Source organism: Desmodus rotundus, chromosome 7 (assembly GCF_022682495.2).
Source record: "Desmodus rotundus isolate HL8 chromosome 7, HLdesRot8A.1, whole genome shotgun sequence".
Lineage (NCBI taxonomy): Eukaryota > Metazoa > Chordata > Mammalia > Chiroptera > Phyllostomidae > Desmodus > Desmodus rotundus.
The window spans coordinates 112,712,542-112,733,308 of NC_071393.1; the positions used below are offsets into that span (position 1 = coordinate 112,712,542).

At 45.5% G+C, this 20,767-nt stretch overlaps 2 protein-coding genes across 9 annotated transcripts in view; one reads left to right on the top strand and one right to left on the bottom strand.

Annotated features, from left to right (window-relative positions):
- On the top strand, nucleotides 1–4,867 carry SRSF5 (serine and arginine rich splicing factor 5). 7 transcript variants are annotated; one of them, XM_045201647.2, is made up of 9 exons: nucleotides 6–281; nucleotides 598–937; nucleotides 1,038–1,183; nucleotides 1,497–1,567; nucleotides 1,678–1,776; nucleotides 2,067–2,136; nucleotides 3,369–3,442; nucleotides 3,842–3,952; nucleotides 4,044–4,867. In XM_045201647.2, exons 3-9 carry the CDS (start codon nucleotides 1,058–1,060, stop codon nucleotides 4,318–4,320), a joined length of 828 nt encoding a protein of 275 aa, XP_045057582.2. In that variant the 5' UTR covers nucleotides 6–281; nucleotides 598–937; nucleotides 1,038–1,057; the 3' UTR covers nucleotides 4,321–4,867. The 7 variants fall into 7 exon arrangements, with proteins under 7 accessions (XP_024423623.2, XP_024423627.2, XP_045057582.2 ...); XM_024567858.3 differs by having other exon boundaries at nucleotides 7–281; nucleotides 4,041–4,867; XM_024567856.3 differs by having other exon boundaries at nucleotides 8–156; nucleotides 4,041–4,867.
- The window catches only part of SLC10A1 (solute carrier family 10 member 1), a 26,167-nt gene continuing 8,168 nt past the window's right edge, over nucleotides 2,769–20,767 (bottom strand). The window contains exons 2-5 of one of the 2 annotated variants that reach the window (XM_045201645.3): nucleotides 19,118–19,328; nucleotides 12,186–12,364; nucleotides 10,171–10,367; nucleotides 2,769–2,917 (exon numbers count right to left, since the gene is read on the bottom strand). In XM_045201645.3, coding sequence (XP_045057580.1) covers nucleotides 2,913–2,917; nucleotides 10,171–10,367; nucleotides 12,186–12,364; nucleotides 19,118–19,328 — 592 coding nt within the window. In that variant the 3' untranslated portion in view covers nucleotides 2,769–2,912. Of the gene's footprint in view, nucleotides 2,918–7,943; nucleotides 8,493–10,170; nucleotides 10,368–12,185; nucleotides 12,365–19,117; nucleotides 19,329–20,767 lie in introns of those variants that run through there. The other variant, XM_024568411.4, reaches the window with a different exon arrangement.

A 20,767-nucleotide genomic window follows, 5' to 3' on the forward strand; every position in this document is an offset into this window, starting at 1 on the left:
GCGCACCCTCCATTTTGTAGAACGCTAGAGCAGCTAAGTGCGTCAGTTGTGGAGAGACATAGACGAGTTGAGTCCTGGTCTGTGGGGAGGCAGACGGCTCCGTCGCAGACTACGGACCTCTCTTGGGTCTCAGCAGCCAAAGATCCTGTCCGGTAGGTGAGTGGCTCACTTTGAGGGAATGGCTTCTCGGATCGAGGCTTCTTCATGGCCACTCAGATCGCGAGTGGCCAAGGCTGCTCTCTTTGCGGAGGACGGCGTCCAATGAGCGCAGTTTATTCGAGGTGGGCGCTGGGGCACGTCTCCCTTTGGGTATTGTTTGAGGGAAGTGAAGGTGGAAGGGCGGTTTTGGTTGGTCGTTTTATATGGACGGGTAGTGTGCCCTTCCCTGCCTCTTCACTAGCCGAAACCTTGGAGTGGTGGCTTTGCCTGGGGTGTGGTTCGGGGTTTCCGTGGGCGGGCACGGTGACTCCGAAACAGTGGAGTTGGGGGGGAGTGGGGGGGGGAAGAATGGACTTTGGCACGGGCGGTCCTCCCCACCGCGGTTCTGCCGCCGCCATTTTGTGGCTGTCTAGCGTCCGCCTGCCGCCTTGTGCGCAGGCGCGGCCCTGGCGTCGCGAGATTCCGGCTTCCATCCGCTGTGACGCTCCCGAGAGGCGGCGACGTACGCGAGGCCTGTCGCCATTGGGCTGGCCTTGCGGAGGGCGGGGCCCGCTCCGCCCGCACTTCTCGGCCTTTCCTAACTGCGGCAGATGGGAGGGGGCCAGAAGAGCCGGGGAGAGTGTGAGGCTGCGCAGTTCCAGAGGCGGCAGTGGGCGTTGCGGTTGCTGCGTTCTGGGCCCAGGGAAGGATCGTGTTGAGAGCCGAGTTTTAATTTTGTCTGCAAGGGACCTGGCCTAATAAGAGGCACTCTTGGCAGTCTTGTTTATAACATCATCCGGTAAACATTTTATTTTATGCCGTTCATGATTTTGACCCCTTGACCAGGCATTCCTCTGACATTCACTTGTATTGTCTCAATTGAACTCTTTTTCTAACAGGAAGTAATTAGCCGGGCGTCATGAGTGGCTGTCGAGTATTCATCGGGAGGCTAAATCCATCAGCCAGGGAAAAAGATGTGGAAAGATTCTTCAAGGGATATGGGCGAATAAGAGATATCGATCTGAAAAGAGGCTTTGGTTTTGTGGTAAGTATTTGAAACTGGTTGGATTATCTATTAAGTTGATAATGACTATTGATCTTACTGAGTCCCGGCAGCGTACCTTTATGCAGACTTAAGGCAATGAATTTTCTTAATAGAAAGAGCCTCACTGGTGGCTGCTGCGGTGCTGCCGCTGCTGCCTGGAGCCGCTCCTGCTCTCTCGTCAGTTGGGCTTATTAATCTACAGGACACTGTCGTTAACGTACTTCCCCCATCTGTGTTTTTAGTGCTCTCGACATGCAGAATGCACTTTTAAGAGTCTGCTGGACAGTATATTTTCTTTATGCGTGTGTTTTAGGAATTTGAGGATCCTAGGGATGCAGATGACGCTGTATATGAACTTGATGGAAAAGAACTCTGCAGTGAAAGGTGAGAATCTTCGTTTTATAATTGGCATTGTAAAGTAGAGAAGACTAGGTTGCTGGGATATTTCTTACGTAGCTTCTGGGGTAGTGAAGATTTTTCTTCCCTTTCTGTAGGGTTACTATTGAACATGCTCGGGCTCGATCTCGTGGTGGAAGAGGTCGAGGACGCTATTCGGATCGTTTTAGTAGTCGCAGACCTCGAAATGATAGACGGTATGTGATGGGGGTGGCTGTTTTGAATAGTTACACTGGATGAGTATTTAATGACTTAAGAACCATTAGCAGCAAGTGATTCTGGTGTCACCAGAAAGCCAGTGCTCTTGGTCCTGTGTCAGGCTCCCGTTTCTGTTAAGTCTGTATAATGAACTGAAACAGTTCAGAAACGGTGAAGTCGTTTGACTGACCTGTGACATCTGATTGCTTAAACTTGCTCCCAGTTGAGCAAAATGAGTGCACGTTGTTGTATTTCCTTCCATTGTGAAAAATACCCGTTTCTTCTTCAGAAATGCTCCACCTGTAAGAACAGAAAATCGGCTCATAGTTGAAAATTTATCTTCAAGAGTCAGCTGGCAGGTTTGTAGAAATTCAGTTTTGAGACATTTTAATGTGGCTTTTTTTAAAAAAAATAATGGAATGGGTAGCTAATGTTTTATTAATATTTTATTAAAAGTAGTTCTATATTTAATTAATGGACTTAATTGTAATTTTAAAATTTTAATTAAATGTAATTGGGGGATATTTCAAACTTTAATATTAGTGATCAAATGTAAATGTTTTGAGGATATTTTTTCTTGTTCTTAAAATCAATTTTAACCAAATATTAAACCCTTTATTTGCCAGCCTATCTGTGTCGTTGGCCTTTTGACGAGGAGTGCCTGTGGGTTATCCTAATCGTTGTCTTGGTCACTCTTGGTTGGGCCTGGTTGACTTTGCCAGTCAGCTCCTACAGTGATCAGTTGGCCACCTCTAGATCTGTGTTTGCCGGTCTAGACGTAATCGGGGCACTTGCTTGAAGTGCCAGGTCGCAGCGATCCCAGAGCGCTGATAACGTGATCTGATTCCTAAGTTGAGAGCTGTCTTCCTGTAACGCTTCCGAATAAGAGGTCCTGACCGAAAAGAGTTCAAAGATACGAAATTAGTTGGTCGTTGGAATCCTGTTCGCATAAAGTGGTCCTTGGTAACTGCACAAGAGTAGAACCTGTCTGCATCCGCCAGTAGTCTGCTAATAGGGAGGGCTGTGCGATTAAAGGCTTCCATCGATTGGGTAGTATCCTTCGAGTGGGTGGCGAAGAGCCAGTCGGGCATATGTCATGGAGGTTTCTTCGACCGATTAACGGTTTGCTGCTTGACTAGCCTAGGGAAATAATAATAAAGGTAAAGTAAACTTTTTTAATGACATATGGGGCACAAAATAACGTGTCTTGTAAATATTCTGTTTTTAAATATAAAGTTTCTACTTTAGTCCTTACTTTTAAAATATGTACTGTTTCTTTTTGTTTGTTCTTTTTGTTTTGTTTTTTTTGTTTGTTTGTTTTCCTTTTGTATTGAGCTCAGTATAGACTAATACTACTTAATGTTAAAATCTGAATTTCCTTTAGCATTTTGCTTAAAAGCAATATGCTCTTTGCTTATTTCGTGCCCTGACGTAGATTAATTTTCGAATTCTGATAGAATACAAGTGTGGTAAATGCCATGTTTGTACTTTATCTAACAGCTTCCCTTTCAGTAGTCTTGTTTCTATGCTGTGTTGTTGTTTGTGTGTCGCGTTGCCACTTCCCTGCTTAACGCAACTGTCTTGCGTTAAGGATCTCAAAGATTTTATGAGACAAGCTGGAGAAGTAACCTTTGCAGATGCACATCGACCTAAATTAAATGAAGGGTGAGTGTACACCGAAGATTGTAAGCCTTTAAAAATATCCTGGCAGTTTTACTGTGAGTGTTTCTGGGTACTTGAGTTTGCGCATGCTCTGGGTTCTCGGGTTAGTTTGCTTCCCCTGTGACATTTGGTAATGTCTGGCATGTGGACATAGTCTAGGGATATTGTGGGAAAGTGTCCCCCCCCCCCCCCCCCCAAGACTTGTTTAGCGTAAAATGTCCACAGTAGTAGGAGGATGAGAAACCTTGCTCTGATGTCATGTTGTCCACCGAGAATTAAACACTTTCGGCATAGCAATAGCAAAACGAACATAGAAAGGATACTCAGTCTGGGTTTCTACAGCTTGTACTACAAGATGTTACGTAACTTTACAAATGGTTTTTTTCTTTCCCCGTTTTATAGGGTGGTTGAGTTTGCCTCTTATGGTGACTTAAAGAATGCTATTGAAAAACTGTCTGGAAAGGAAATAAATGGGAGAAAAATCAAATTAATTGAAGGCAGCAAAAGGCACAGGTATTTTTCTTAATATTTTTCTGTCAAAAGTTTGTCTTAACAGATTTGCAGGTCCTGCCGCTTATGTTGTATTTTTTCCCCTTCCCAGTAGGTCACGAAGCAGGTCTCGTTCCCGGAGCAGGAGTTCCTCTAGGTCTCGTAGCCGGTCTCGTTCTCGGAGTCGCAAGTCTTACAGTCGCTCTAGGAGCAGGAGCCGGAGTCGGAGCCGGAGCAAGTCCCGTTCTGTTAGTAGGTCCCCTGCACCTGAGAAGAGCCAGAAACGTGGTTCTTCAAGTAGATCTAAGTCTCCAGCATCTGTGGATCGCCAGAGGTCCCGGTCCAGGTCCCGGTCCAGGTCCAGATCCAGATCAGTTGACAGTGGCAATTAAACTGTAAATAACTTGCCCGGGGGCCTTTTTAAAAAACAAAAACAAATTCCCAAAGCATACTTGCTAAAAATTCTGGTAAGTATGTGCTTTTCTGTGGGGGTGGGATTTGGAGGGGGGTTGGGTTGGGCTGGATATCTTTGTAGATGTGGACCACCGAGGGGCTGTTGAAAACTAATTGTATTAAATGTCTTTTGATAAGCCTTCTGCTCACATTTTCGTGAATGTCTGAAGTATATAGTTTGTGTATATTGACAGAGCTCTTTTATAATTAAAGCAAATTTAATTTTTTTGTACTAGAAAAAAAATTGAACATTTTAGTTCTTGGTTATTCAAATATGTTAATTCAGAATTAGTTTAATGTGTCAATTAAACTAATTAATAGCTTTGGACACTTAAAAGAGCTCTAAATTAGCTTGTACATAAAGGCTTAATTTTGAGTTTTCCTTGTTAGGGTCAAGGGTGTCCTCTCACCCATCTTTTAACAGCTGCCTGGCAAGGACGTTAAAGCAGCTGTTTGTTATTAATAATAAAAGATTATAAAACTTTTTGTCTGTCTGAAGGATGTGCTATTTACTCCATCCCCATCTACATTCACCACATTTAGAATTCCTTATAGAGAATCCTGGAGTCCTCTGGTTAGGTTCTTAAAAATTCAGGTAGTACTTCTGACGTTTCTAGGCCAGTCAAAAGATGGGCAGAGAAGTCAGTGAACTGTTCAATAACGTGGTGTTGGTGTGTCGTGGGCCTCCCATGCTGTTTCCCTTTATCACCGCTACTCTATTGGCATTAGGGTACTTCGGTTCCTGTAGTCAAGACAAGGGCAGTCCGGGCCCTCCTGGGGTGGTTCAGCTGGTTTAGAGCATCACCCAGATATGCCCCCGTGACAGGTTTGATCCCTGCTGGGCACATACAAGAATCAGCCAATGAATGCATAGATGGGTGGAACAACAAATCGATGTTTTGTCTCTAAAATCAATGCATGAAAATTTGAAGACCATTTGGGGAGCAAGTTGGACAATTAATGTTTAATGCCTGACTTAGAAGTTGTAATAAAATTGTGATAGTTACAGATCTTCACATAAAGGGTTTTTTGTTTTTTAGATCAGTGCACGTGAATACTTCAAAGGGGTTCACATGCTTTTTCTTGTCCTGAGACGTGGATGTGACAACATCTGTTCAGGGGGAAACAGTAGTGAAAGCTGCTTAGGGTTTTCTGTCCATCTTCATTTGAAGTGTTAGAGCTTGCGCTCTGCAGGTAATGAGCTATTACAGGAATCTTGGAGACTAGACCTTTTTAGTTCTCTATTTGAGTGCTAGGCTATATGTACATATTTAGTAACAATAACATTCACTGAATCTTGAAAACTAACTGTATAATACCATTTTACTGGAGGGAATTCAGGGCCAAAGAGAAGAGCAAGTAAATGGACTGGTATTGCAACCCACTAAGTCTTAATTCCAGAATTCCAAAACCACACTCCCCTAACCCAACAGGGATTTCGAGGAAAGCACTAGAAACACTGCTTTTGGTTTCCCCAAAGTGAGGGGAGTCACTAGGGGGCATTGCTGCTTGGATTGGAAAGCCCTTCAGTATACTGTAATGAAGGCCGCTTGCCTCTGTATTGAAGACGAACTTGGGCCATTAAATTGTGAAGGCGATTCTGGGGAGTTTATATGGTATGCTTGAACTTGGATGGGGGGGCACTGGCTCTATTTGAAATGGCAGAAGCTAGTTTTTTTTCTTAATGGTGTTTTTCTGAAGGCTGTGCAAGTCAGCCAAGCAGGTGCTGTCAAATGGAGGTGATTTTTTTTTTTTTACTCCCTTGAGCTTTCAAAGTGGTTAACTGGCTATGATGTACGTATTTTGATGTTTCACCACTTTTTTTTTCCTGCTCTACTAAATAGGTAAGTATAAGTGGCTTACTGTTGTATTGGGTTAGCTAAAACTTTTTTTTTCAGTAAAATAGACATTTTTCATTTTCACCAAAAACTATTGATCTGGATACTTTTAAGTATGTTGGGTATCTCCCCCGTGGTATAACATTGATCTCAACATCTCGATATAATCCTATCAACTTCAGCCAGTCTACCTGGCTAGAGCATCATCCAGTGAGAAAACGTCCAGCATGAAACCTTGCAAACCACTTTTGACACGTTTGATCACATTTGACATAGCACCTTCTCCATTCACTGCACAAATCTGGGTTTCAGATGTCACCTTGAAATAATATGCTGAAATTGTGTATTTTCTTCCATTTCCAATATTAAAATGACTACACAAAAATTCAGTTGGGTAAGTTTAAATGCACACCAATAGAGCTGTCACAATATAACAAAATTGTTTCAAATAAAGTTAAGTAAGCACTAGAACTTGGCCAACCCAATGGAAACAACTTGCTACACAGGCAGAGCCTTTCGACAAATGGTAGAGAAGATGGAGGTGGTTTGAACCATCAAGTTGGCCTAAATTCTCAGATCTGGGACCTGAGAAATGAGTGGGTGTGAGCCTAAGTTTTAAGACCTGTCTTTGACAGGGCACAGTGCAACTTTTATGTTCTGTATATTCCTTTCATCTAGTACTGGGGTAACATCTTTTGTCTGCAATGTATTTTAAAGTATAGTTAGTATACAAGATAACTGTAGTTTCAGGTGTACAGTATAGTGATTTGACATTTATCTACCTTACGTGGTGGTGCGTACTTAGCACGTATACCTTAAAGTGTGATCACAGTAAGTCTAGCAATGTCTCACCATGTGGACTTAGCCACAATATTATTTCCACCTTTTTTCACCAAGGATAATATATCTTAAGTCTAGCCTTCCCTTCCTCAAAAAGCTAAACTTGTTCTATTTTGTTGTACTTAACCAAGTTTCCAAGCAAATGATGTGTGTTAGATATCAGAGAAAATTTAAATAGGTCAGTGTATAGTATGTAAAGAAAAGACAAATGGTAGACCTTTTAGTGGCCCAAATCAGTGATTCGTCAGTTTGCATTGGTACTGGGAATATTGGTAGTCTTGGACATTTGCCGACTGACGTCCTGAAATTGTCATAGTTTCAGTTGTATCTAATCATCAAGTGATAACAGAAATCACAGGTAGGCGTGGTCAGCAGTTTGCAAGTGTTAATACTAGTTCTTTCATCTTCGGCCTGATGCTTGTTTGCACATGAGCAGTATGCAAGCATGTTTAAATTTCATAGGACAAAATTTGAATTTTAAGAATTCTGATTTGAGTATTTTCTTTGAATTGAGAAACCACTCTTTGACAGTAGCTTAACACTGAATTTTGAGGGAGCATAATGTGGAAACCACTGATAACTAATGAACTGATGGGATAGACTATTAGATGAGCAAAACAATTCTGTTGATTTTCATATTTCTTGTTGCCTGGCTTTTTCTTGTTAAAGTTTCCCCTCTCCTTCTGGGATTATATGCTCTCATTTCGTTATGGCTGAGTTTTTGAATTCGTCTTGTCTAATTGCTCTTGCATATTATCACGTTTGCTTTTGCGAACTTGGTGTCGCGCCCGTACCTCAGGGGCTTTAATCCCAGGAGTGATGTCTGAAGGGAGGGAACGGTATCCTGAATGTTTAAGGTTATTAGAAACGACTTCTGAAGTCTGTTAGTTCTACAGCTCTTTGTTTATTTGTATTTTAGTCATAAAACTTGGAACAGGATTTGGATATTTGAGTTTCAGTAAAGCATTTTTAACTAGTTTGGAAATCGAGCACCTTTTTATATGCCTATCGGGCACCGTTCTAGAGATGCAGGGGCAAAGGGCAGTTTTGGTTCCTTTCATAGGGTTGTCATTGAGTGAGGTTTTTTTTTTTTTTTTTTTTTTTTTAAATTATCAAATTCTGAGCTGGAGGTAGGTGAGGCTTTTAGGTTAGATGCCCCCACCCTCTCCTCCAGGCAGGGCTCTTGTTGATCCTGATCCAGTTTTCTGCTGGAAATGCTGGAGAAGGACTCAGACACTGCTGGTGTATTCATCACGCCGCTTTCTCCCCGCAGTTTACCACACTGGCTTTGCGAATCACCTGACCTGAGTCCAGGCCACTGGGGCGAGGCGAGGCTGTGGAAGAGGTGCACTCCCCTTTTGGGGCACCATTCCCCAGAGCGGCTGGAGTGGTTTCTTCAGCTGTAGCAGCTGTGTAGATCATTTTTGTTTTATCTGTGACGTTGAGAAGGATTATGGGTGGGGAAGACGAATGAGAATCGTTAATGCAAAGCTTATTCAATTGGAAGATAAAAGAATACCAACTTACCCCTAGGGTGGGCTCCCCCCTCTTTCTCTTTACCACCTCTCCTCTCATGAGGTGACTCAGAGGAAATGTGCTTTCCCTCCGTCTCCCTCCTGGTACTAGTAGTCACGAAGGTCTAGAGAGCAGGACATTGGCCCTCGAGGACTGCGGCTCCAACTTCCTCGTAGATGCGGTGCAGTAGGGAGTTGCGTTTAGTGAGGTTGTTGACCGCATTGGGGGAGCAAGGAGGGGTCAGGGAGGAAGGAGCCTTAGGGAGGTCTTCCAAGGTGTTTTCCCTGCTCCCCGCTACCCCATTTTGTTGTTCGGTCTGCTTTTCCTGGCTGTGTGGGTGTGGTGAGGAGCTGGGGAGACAGGAGTCAGGGTCTACCTTTCCTGGTCTCCCATCTCTAGAAGGGCCCAGGAGTCAAAATCCCCACACTTGACAGATTCTTCCCCCTGAGCTGTTGCTCGGGCCCTGAGTCCACAAAACAGAAATCTTTCCGCTCTCGCTTTTGTTAGGAGGGTGGAGACTTCAATGGGCCACAGATTCCTTGAGTTGCTCTTAAATCAGTATCAGACTAGGTTTTCTATGACTCTACTATAGTTTTGAACCAAAACCTACAAAATTGTGCTGAGGTATGGTCAGCTATTTATTGGTTTCTTTTTGGACGCTTGATAACCAAAGTTAAACTTTAGTTCATTGTAAATCGGCATTTGCCTACTACAAGATAATTTCACCAGGGGAGTTCGCATCGTCCTCCGAGGGTGTAAATCAGCCCCTGGGGTCTAGGGCAAAGGTCTCCGAGCGGCCCTCAGTTAAGTTCGTGGGAATAAGAGTTTCAGGATTGGAGTGACTAAGGATATACTGATGTTTAGGATGTAAAATACTGAAATAATGTTGCCAAGTAAGGTTGTGTTTCCTGGTTTTGGGGAAAAAAAGGTTAAAGTCTACTTTGAGGAAGGGATTCTGAACTTTCTTGAGTTTTGATTATATTTTGAAGAGAATGAAATGATCTGAACCTCTCAGAAAATAGGTGTTAATTGGCTAGGAAGTTATTAATCTGATAGTAATCAGATTAAGGTATAAATAAGATCAAACTATATTATTGTGATAGCTACTGTTCAATAAACTTAAGTTATCGTGTAACAAGAACTGGAATTCTGTTTTTGGATGCAGGGCTATGGGGCTGCATCGCTTTAACGTTCTCCCTCACGCGGGGGGTGCCCGTGGTGCTGGGGCTCTCACCTGGCTCCCCGGCACGAGAACCTGGTCCCGAGGTACAGACCTCCTGAACTCTTGCGAAAGGGGCCCTTTGGCACAACTAATACCTCACCACTATCTAATGGCCAAGAAAGTTCCGTCCTGCTTTCTCCTCCTGAGTGCTATTTTATGGTCTCCTCAGTTAAAGCAGCCCACATTCCTCAGTCCCGTGAGGCCAACTCCATCCGAAAAGCCTCGGCTCTTTGAGAGCCCTTTGTGCTTCCTGATGCTTTCTGTCTCCTACTGACTTGGTAAGAATGATAGCCCCATCCAGAAGGTCCTTGCCAGAAACTGGATTGCCTCCAGAATGAATGAGAGATCTCCAAGGGGAATGATTCAGTACTCACCCTTGGAAGGCTTGATTTTCTCGTAGCACCGGAAGAGGGCAATGAGGAAAAGCCCTTCTCCAGTCTGGCAAATTGTGTAGAGGAGAGGGAAGAAGAAGAGTGGTCCGATGACTTCAGGGGGGAAGGTCACATTGAGGATGGTAGAGCAGAGTTGGACGTTTTGGCACCCAGTCTCCATGCTGACAGTGCGGCTGCATCTATGGGTGAGAAAAGCCAACCCCATACGCCCTTACAAAAGAGGCGGGAGCTGCAAACTCACTTCCTTATCTCCTCCTTCCCAGATACTTTGAGACCCACTGAACACCCCAAGACAGGCAGATGATAGTGTGCCAGGGTACGGGGTGCACGGGGTTTCAAGAAAAGCGAAGTTGACGCGTCTCAAAATCACTAATCCAGCCTTGTGGGAGATGGTGTCTAGTTGGTTCATGTCGGGGGTTTTTATGACATCATTTTTGATTATCTTGGAAATCTACAATTTGTGTACTTTTGTAGGATTACCGAATTAAAATTTGGAGCAATGTCCAGCTGGCGAAGGATGGAAGGAAGGTGTTGAGTCAGTACCCCTCACTGGCCTGTTATATTGGGCGTACAGACAGGACAGTGACAATTTCAACATTCAGTGGAAGATTGAAGTGTCTGGGGGCCCTGTTCTGTCCCCAGGATTCTGGCTTGGCTACCTTGAACTCTAAAACATGTGATGACTGGAAAAATAGGAAAATTTGATTCAAAGATGTATCTGTCTTTGGAATACATTCTCTTGGTGTTGCTGTCCATTTTATGTATTAAGGAATGGGATGCTCGCATTTAATGAAAATACACTAAATTCATTGAATTGCAATCGGTGTACTGAAATAGTCGTTACTCACTAGTACCCCGAGTGCCCTGGGCACGTCGTGGGGAAGGCGGCTGTGACGGTTTGGGTGCTTGGTGCTGGGGGCGCTGTGACCTGTACGAATCACTGCGTCTCTGGGAAAGTCCACACCGAGTGGTCACGGCAGCCTTTCGACTCTACTTGATTGCCATGCGTTACGTCCTGTGGTAATTTGTTCTTTGTTAGCGTGTTTTTAAAATGGATGATTTTAGTTTTCACTTACAGTTGACATTCAGTATTATTTTATGCTACTCTCAGGTGTACAGCATAGTGGTTGGACAACTATGTGATTTACACAGTGATCCCTGGCACCATAATTATTGCGATACTATTGACTGTATTCCCTATGTTCTACTTCACATCCCCGAGACTCTTCTGTAACTACCCATTTGTGCTTCTTAATCCCTTCTCCTGTTTTCACCCAGCCCCCAACCCCCTCCTATCTCGCAACCTTCAATTCATTCTCTTTATGGATAATTATTTTTAAACTATATTTTTAAAACACTTTTTTTGTTTTGGGGAGGGGGCACTAGGGTGCTACCAATGTGTAGACTCCTGCATAAGCGTTTGCCTGTGCTTGAAAAGAGCACAGGTTCCTGGAACGTTCTGCTCCCTGTGGACGGGGCCTGATGTTCCCATCCCGGGCTCTCCAAGCCATCTGTTCCCCTAAAGTAGCAGCTGTTTGCAGTTGGGTTAGACGACAGCCGAGGTCCCAGCCACTGCAGCTCTGAGTGCCCCTTAGCAGAGCTGTCACTTGATGGTGTCCTTGTTCAGGCAAAAAAGGAAAATTGGACAGGGAGAATATGATCGACCTTGTCATATGATGCCATGGAGAGACCCCGGTGCCATTAGCCACCAGGAGTCTGGGCAGGAGTTGGAACCTAGGCTCTGGAGGGAGCACTTTGCCATGAGTCATTGGTTTCTGGGTGATTAGAGAAATGCCATCATTCTCTGGGCTAATGTTTGTAAACCATTCCCTTCCTTCTCAATATCTCTCCAGTCCCAAGTCCCTTGTTCAGTTGATGCATTTGGACATATTGCTAGGAAAGTGCTTCCCCCAGACCTCAGATCTCCTCCTCCTCTTCCTGAGCGACCAGGACCAAAGTGAGGCCCGTGGAACAGTGAGACCTAAAGGAATACTTACGGTCCATTGAGGCGGAAGAGGGAGGAGAGAATGTAGCCCAGCAGGAAGCCGATGAAGGGCATCAGGGAGGAGGTGGCCCACAAGTGGGGTGTCATGACAAACACGATGCTCCTGCCCACGTTGATGACGGAGAGCACTATGACGACCACACTGAGCAAAAGCATGATGACCATGCCTGCCTGGGGAGGAGGACCGGGAGCGGAGGCAGTTAGAAGGGCAGGGGGACAGGGCGGGGCCGAGGGGGTGGTAACGCACCGTGGGCATGGGAGGTAGGAAACATTCTAATTAAAAAAAAAAAATTGGTATTTGAAGTGGAAGTGAATACAGAAGACCTTTGTTTTCCAACTTCTGGAATTCTTGTCAGTAGCTAGGAAGCTTCCTGGAGGACAGAGACCTGATTAACACTTGTCACTAAAGACTAAGCCAAGTACAGTGTCAGCTTGACATCCCCGGAGAGTGGGTTTTCAGACTCGCGCTGGGACTGTGAAGGGGTGACTGCTCAGCCCCCTGCAGAGAGGTTCTTGGAAATGCAAAGTTCTCTTGCAAAGGCACCAATGCCAGAGCTTGTACACACAATCCAGCGAAACTGCCATTGCTCCAGATATTCCGGAACTTATTCGATGTGGTTGTTAGAACTGTCATCCTTGTCTCAAGTGGGACTTCCGTTATGGGAGGGACCTCATACATTTTAGGATGAATTTGACTTCTGGAAGTTGCCAAGAGTCATTTGAAGTGAAGCTAGTAAACGCACAAGTTAGATGATCAAGTCAGATAATGTGGTTTTAGATCCCAAATGATGTGTGATTGTGAAGAGAGGAGTCTACTTTCTTGAGTGACCTGCAAATTGGATACGAAGGAAGTTCCCAAAAAGAGCTTCAGGGATGTCTCGGGTCATGATGGCATCATCAAAACCAATACAGGTGCCCACCCTGTCCCAGGTGAGTTCTGTGGAGGCAACATTTGTTGCTTTTAATAGTATCACAATTAAATTCATGTTAATATTTAATATGAAAGCCATCCTTTGTTTTAAAAATTCTAGTTGCATCTTACCATTTTAATTTTCAAGGTAGATTTATAATCTGCATTTTGGAGAATGTCACACTCCAAACTATAAGCACAAAATGAAGGCTCTCTGTCTCATTCATCTTTTATGTAAAGATATATCAAACTCTTTTTTGAGCTTACCACGTTAGCTTGTAATGATTACAGATGTTGGTTCAGTTTTCAGTTCATTCACAGGTGCAGCATTTGATACTCCTCATGCCATTTTAAAACATTGTGGTGAAATATAACACAAAAGTTGCCATTTAAATGATTTTTTAGTGTACAATTCAGTGGCACTAATTACATCCACAAAGTTGTCCTGGTAACGTTTTAACATTTATTTTGCTCAAATTTTAGCCGCACAGTTTTGCATTTCTGTGTTTTTAATCCACATTCCAGCTGACGTGTGGTCATATAAAACATCACCTGGACCAACGAGTTCCCATCCCACGACGGGAAGGAATTTCCTAGATCTCTTCAATAACCACAGGCCTCAAGTTTTATCGAAAGACCCGAAACTGATGAGGTGCTCAGGTTGCTCAGTTTGTTGCTGCATTTTGAGTTGATTTCTCCTTTTGGACTTTTGTTGTCTTCTGCTGAAGGACCAAAGAATTTTCGACCCCCTCAAAAGAGTGGGATGGAGAACGGAGGGAGCACTGGGCTATGGGAATTGTCCAGGAACCCAGAAGCCCTTTTTCTCTGGGGGTGCTCACTCACACGCCCTGGCGCTCATTGCCTCGCCCTCAGGGGCTGCTCAGTGGTCATGAGCGCAGACTTCGCTGTGAGCTGGGTGTGAAAACTGGCTCAGCTGGCCTCAAGATGTGTAAACTTGGCTGAGCCACTCAGCCTCTCTGAGGTGGGCGGCACAGGACCTGCCATGGAAGGACCACCCACTAAATTGTAGCTCTCCGTTACTCGTAGGTGAAGGAGAGGGAACCAACACTCCAAAGTCCCCTGCACAGTCAGGCCTGCCCTGTGTGGAAGTCTCACGTCCACGCCCTCCTGCTGAGACGAGAGGCCACAGGTAGCGGCTTCTCCATTGGTCACCGTGTTTTTCTTTGGTGCCACTGGACTTCACTACCAGGTGATCGACACTGCGATGAGTGCCCATTCACGGGGAGCCAATTCCTTCAGCTTGACCCAGGACATGACCTGGCCCAAATTATTCCCATGAAGGTGGCCTGCACAGGTTGGTGAATGACCCAAGTAGTCACATCCTCTCGATCCGGGAGTTTTCAGACTTACAGGGATGCAGGAGCAGATGCATGTGTTAAAAGACAGAGAGGCCTGGGAGCAGCAGGAGCCACGAGCCGGCAGAAGCCGTGTGGCGAAGGAGAGCCCGGTCAGCTCACCAGCAGCAGCAGGTGGGGAAAGCATGCGTAGAGGGGTTGAGCCAGTGTAATGGCCGGACACTTACTAAGGAGTGCTGGCTGGCTTGTGGTAAAAGTGGCTCCTGTCCATTTTGTGCTCGGGTTCACCAGCCACAAAGCCTTGAATAAACCCTTGTGTGGGGAAGGTAAAGTGTTACGCGAACTGCCTTTCCAAACAGGCGTTCCTGAACCTTCTGAACATGACCTCCCACTAGGAGATGCAACTGGTTGAACAGAGTTTGGGATGATACCTTTTGCCAGAGACAGTTTTTAGGAGTTGGATTATTTTGATATGAATATCTCTCAGAGGGTTAAGTATGCAAAGAGGCTGGGATGATTGTTGGCTCATTTTTCAGCTTGAAACTCACTATATTTTATGGAGATGAAGGATGAACCTAGACCTCAAAGAGCCATGAAAACAAGGAAGCATCAGCCTTGGCCTTGTGACCACATGTGTGTCTCTACATCCTCAGGGGTGATTTCTGGTGGGAGTATCTGAGAGATGGAGCTGCTGACATCTGGTTGTTTAACCCTGGAGGTGCAGCCACAGTAAATTGGGTCTAGATATCTACTGCCCCTGTCTCTCTAGCCCAGGTGTATCATAGCCCCTTTAACCTTCTCTGGGGTGAGTTTGACTCCATTTTTACTGGAATTGAGCAGTGAATGTGCAGCACGACAGGAACAGGAAGTTGATTGATAACCTTGACTCTGCCAAGTAACTTTCTTGGGCCTCAGTGATCCTACCTGTTAAATGGGAATAAGGCAGGAGACTGAACTTAATCTTGAAGGACTTTGTAGCTTTAAGATTTGAGATTCTTTTTTGCATCCTTGGAATACTTTTAATTAAATTTATTCTGAGGTAAAAAGGAAGCGTATGTTCTTATATCAATTGCACTTGGGGTTCTAGTTATTTGGTTTTCTCATCTATAAAAATGGGGGAGGGTAGCCCTGGCCAGTGTGGCTTGCTTGGTTGGAACGTAGACCCGTACACCAAAGGTACATGTACTTAGGTTGTGGGTTCAATCCCTAGCCAGGGTGTGTATGGGAGGCAACTGATTGATGTTTCTCTCTCACATTGATGTTTCTTTGTCTCTCTCTAAAATCAATAAATATATAAAAAAGTAAAATGGGGGAGGGTAGAGCTGCAGTTGCATTAAATCATCAGGTTACTTCACATTTTTATACTCTGTGATTTTTAAAAATTCCTCACTGGAGGACTTTTTTGTTTTTAATTGCTTTTAGAGAGAGGGAAAGGGAGAGAGGAAAGAGAGAAACATTGATGTGGGAGAGAAGCATGTATTGGTTGCCTCCCATACACGCTCAGACTGGGGATTGGACCTGCAACCTAGGTATGAGCCCCGATGGGGAATCGAAGCCCCAACCGTTCAGATATGAGATGATGCTCCATCCAGCTGAGCCACACTGGCCAGGGCTGTTCTGTGATTTTTTTCCCTTTGTTCCTATACCCCACACACTATCTTGAATAAATGAAATGGTGGACATAAACACATTTCTGGAATTTTTCCCCCCGCTAATTCTGAGAGAGACAGAACTTGCTCTCTTATTCCTTTATTTATTCTCATGCACTAGGGGCCCTGTGATAGACACTGGGATTGGGTGTTAACATACAGACTTAGGATCTTTCTTCGTGAGGAACTCGAGGCAAGCGGGGAATGAAAACGAACAGGTGTTTATTATACCGTATGGTAAACGCTGCTGGTGTCAGTGTTGGGTGCTGCGGGAGCGAACAGGACAAGCATCCTAGCCAGGCTTTCGAGTTAAGGAAAACAGCCTGGGGAGATACCATTTGTGCTGAAGTGAAGGGTGAGTAGGTGTGAGCCCAGTGAAAGGTGGTGGATGAGGTGGAACTTGGAGAGGGGAGTGTTCCAGGTAGGGGAAAAGGCATGTGCAAAGAAAACAGACTAGAGAGGTCATTGAGACCAAATCAAAGAAGGCCTGAGGACCCACATCAATGAGCTTAAACTTCATCCTGGGGGAGAGTTTATACTTTCCACCCTCAGTTTAAAACTGGGTCAGGGAGCCAGGTTTGAAGATTATTTCAGTTGTCTGCTGAGAGAACAGTGGCGTGAATGAAGACCGTGGACACAGGATGGGGAGGAGTGGATGGATTCAAGCAAAAGCAGGTGGAACTGACAATCACTGATTAGTGTGAGTGGGGAGGGGGAGGGCATGTTGAGAATAACTTCCCAGTTTCTGGCTCAGGCAGGTGGGCATGCTCAACGCCAGCCATCGAGGTAATCACGGGGGAGGAGGGGAGGAGCAGGCTTGGGGAGGAGCTGATCTTAATTTAAGACATGCCAAGTTTTAAATGCCTGAAGCATATTCCTGTAGAAAGATTTGACAGCCAATACATGGATTCCAGAGTCGGAGAGAGTTGAGGGCTGAAGAGGCCGTTTGCAAGCCGTCTCAGCTTGTAGATGTTTGCTGAGAGGGGCCCGACCTTGTGGTGGGAAGACCCCGGGCGTAGGGAAGCCTGGCAAGAAGAAGCAGAGAGATTGAGCCGAATGCAGAGAATTGGTACCAAGGAGACTCATCAGGGAGTCTGAGAGGAAGCACCAGAGAGGTGGTGGGAAGCCGGAGCACCCAGTCCCCGAGGCTGAGGGTGAAGGCTCTTGAGAAGGAACCGCAGGTCCACCATAATCTGTTGGGTATGGTGAAGAAAGTGGAGCAAGTGGTCATCAGGATGCTGAGTGGATGGGAGACCGAGGAGGAGAGGAGAGGGACTCACAGAACTGAGACTAGTTGTGAAGGGCTTGGCCACTGGCGAGAGCAGCCCTGGCAGTGGTGTGCTGGGAGTAGAAGCCATGTGAGATGGCGTGGTTGGGGGGAGAGGTGTTTCCCAAAGTACGCTTAAGAAGGGATTAAAAAAAAAAAAAGGCAGAGCCCCCGCTGGCGTGGCCCATTTGTTTGGAGCATTGTCCCATAAACGGAAAGGTTGCAGGTTCAATTCCTGGTCAGGGCACCTAGCTAGGTTTCAGGTTCGTCCCCCATCCAGACACATATGAGAGGCAACCGACTGATGTTTCTCTCCTGCTCTCTCTCCCCTCCCTCCCCCTCTCTCTAAAATCAATGAGCATGTCCTCAGATGAGGATTAAAAAAAGATAAGAGAGGTGTGACTCCTCATCAAGGCTGGTTGTGAACAACTAATACAGAGATGTTCTAGAAATGAGAGCAAAGTGGGGGAGACTGTGGTGGGCAGCTAAGGCACATGATCAATAAAAGGAGGTGTCTGAGGAGAGCGAGGGTGGAGAGAATGGAGGACGCCATCCAGAGCGGAGTAGGGCGATCAGCACAGGCCGGAGGAGGAATGGTGTCCATGTCTTTCAACAGGTGGGAAGGGGAGCTGTGGCCACAGTATTAGGACTGTGTCCGCACAAGGGCAGAAATTACTCTGACAATGGCAGTGAAAATCCAGTAATCCTGAAAACCTGAACTGCAGGGTTTTTTGTTTTTTTTTTTTGTTTTTTTGCCTGAAGACCTAAACTGCTGCTGAGCCTTGGCTTCCAGATAGCATGCTCTGTAGACAGGACCTAGGGCATAGATCCAGGGGCAGGATGGAACAGGCCCTCAGTACGGCAGGAGGCAGAGTCCTCCCAAGGACAAGCGGTGAGCAGTGAGCCAGAGTGGAGACCAACAGGGACTGAGCTCTAAGGTCACAAAAGTTGGCAGAGGGACCATGGTTGCACTCCAAGAGTCTGTGATTCTTCCAAGGGCAAGGTGGTGGCCTGATGCTCTGTGACCACAGCGCTCTCCCACCCTCTGGGGTCCTACTCACTGTACTCTCTTTCCCATCCCACTCCTGAAATGCTAGGAATGTACACACCGCCTCTTCAGCTGGGCTCCACCCCTCTGGCTTCTTGGCGAGTCAGCCAGGTTGGGGCTAGCTCCCCCCATTCAGGCTTGTCCCCAGGCTTACCCAAATCCTACATTTGCTCGTGTTTTGGCTCAAGACTGTCCACTCCAGGAGACCTTTCTGGGCTACCTGGCCCTCACTAACTTCCTTGCATTCTGCCAATGCTTGATTGATTGCTGTGTTGGATCCTGCTTCTCATGTGTTATTTCATTTTCTGCAAACTGTCCATGAATCCTCAGAGAGTGTAGGATAAAAAATCTAGTAGGTGCGTAATAAAAATTTAATTAAATTATTAAGATAATGATAATACTTTCTAGTTGTGTAGGGTGTTTTATTTTTTCCTCTTAACATTTTGAAAGTATTCTCAGGTATATTACAATCCCATTAAGTGGGCATCCCAATAGTAGACCTTTGTTCTCTTTTCTTTTTCTTCTCATCTCCTCTCCTCTCCTCCCCTCCTGAGCCCTCCCTTCCTGTCTTCTTCCCTTCCCTTCCCTACTCCTCCCTTCCCTTCCCTTCCCTTTCCCTGTTTGTAAACAAGGAAAAAAAACAACACAGAAAAAAGCCCAAATGACTTGCGTCAAGCCGTATGTTGACATGACAGTGGCGTTCTTGCTCCCCACCCAAGCCCCCAAATTCTTACCTTGATGATGTAGCGCACATATTGTGGCCTTTTGCTGTTGAGGAAGATTCCTATGGTACAAGGGGTGAGAATCAGGATCAGTGATAACACAATGCCTCCATAGGGTACCTTGTTCTTCAGGTCCCCATCATAGATTCCCTTGGAGTACACATACAGGAGGAGGGGCATCATGCCCAGGGCAAAGAAGGTGGAACAGGTGGTCATCACGATGCTGTGTGGGAGACAGGAAGAGTGCAGAAAGAAAGCCTGTTAATATGGACGATTTTCTTGACTGCTGGCTATGTGCCAGACAGTAAGCTAAGCACTTTACATACATTGCTTCATTTTCTTTTCCTGGTAGCCTTAGGAGGTAAGCATACAATCTCCCTTTTGCTACCGAGGAAGCTAAGGACTACAAGAGTTGTGACTTGTCCGGGATCAAGCAGGTAGTAATGGCTGGAGGCAGAATTTGCACCCAGGTCCGTCCAACTGTTTCAATCCCTACGTGCTTCCTTACGGAAGGAGTGTTCTGATTCCCTCTTTATAGAACTCTTTTTTCTCTGAGCACTTGCCATATGCACAGCCCATTTAGAAGAAAGCTAACTGCGTGACTTCATCATTCTGACTCCCTTATCCCATGGGATCGGATCACAGCACAGCACCTGGCCCACAGTTGCAAGTGTCTGTCTTAGAGCCTCGGGGATGGCTGGACACAGGGGTCATGTCCAGCTGAGATAACAAGGATTAACTATATCAAGAACATTTTCTGTCTTGGAGATTTTGAATGTGAGACACAATGACAGAACATGTGGTCTTTAAGAGTAGGTGGTGGGGGTGGGGTGGAAGGCAGTCACCAAAAAACATTCAAAGGAAAAGTAAACAGAGACCGTGATCAGAGGGACTATAAAAATAGCAGCAATAGAATGTGTTGCATAAATGACCAGGCCACCTGGTCATCAGACCTGCTTTGTATCTTAATTACGGTTCTAGTCCCCAACACTTGCAGTTCTCACGATCTTTACTTTCTGGTTTATCCTTACATTCTTTAAATAAACTGAGTGTGAGTCTCAGAGCCTGAATAACATACCATCCCAGCTTTAATTTGTATCCTAATTGTCCTATTACCATATCCATTCAGAATCTAATACGTGTTTGTCCCAGGACCCTGTATAGGCACATGCCTTCCAGAAAGACCAACTGAGAGGATGAAGCTGCTAGGGAACATTCTTGGATTTGTGGACACCGACCTTACACTACATGGCTCCAGCTTCCATTCCAGCAGGACTTCAGGATAATCGCTGCACTGTGCGTCCCCCCGCCCCACAGCCATGTCCTCTATCTGCACTTCTCCATTGTTTCATCCAGGTGGACTGTGGCTTAAATGAACATCAAGCACAGCCTAGTCCAAAGGGTCCAGAGTGTAGCCATCAAGAATAGCAATAGGGAGAGGATCACAGGGATAAGACGCTGTCGGAGGTGAGGACACACCCTCAAAGAATATTGTGTGCTGAGTAATGGGGAAATCCTCCCTTATGAATACCTGAAACACCGAAGTACATACTCAAGCTTGTAAGAAAGTAAGGGAGGTTTCCAGGGATCAGAAACAAAGAAAGCAAAGTAAGTCTTCACCTTAAAGTTGCATATACCTCACTCACTGAAATGTATGAAAAG

Bases quoted from the DNA above. Each gene is read 5' to 3' on its own strand.
- SRSF5 (XM_024567855.3), top strand. From the start codon at position 1,058: ATGAGTGGCTGTCGAGTATTCATCGGGAGGCTAAATCCATCAGCCAGG. The intron at 2,137-3,368 runs GTTTGTAGAAAT...TCTTGCGTTAAG, and splicing joins CTTCAAGAGTCAGCTGGCAG to GATCTCAAAGATTTTATGAG. The intron at 3,443-3,841 runs GTGAGTGTACAC...CCCGTTTTATAG, and splicing joins CGACCTAAATTAAATGAAGG to GGTGGTTGAGTTTGCCTCTT.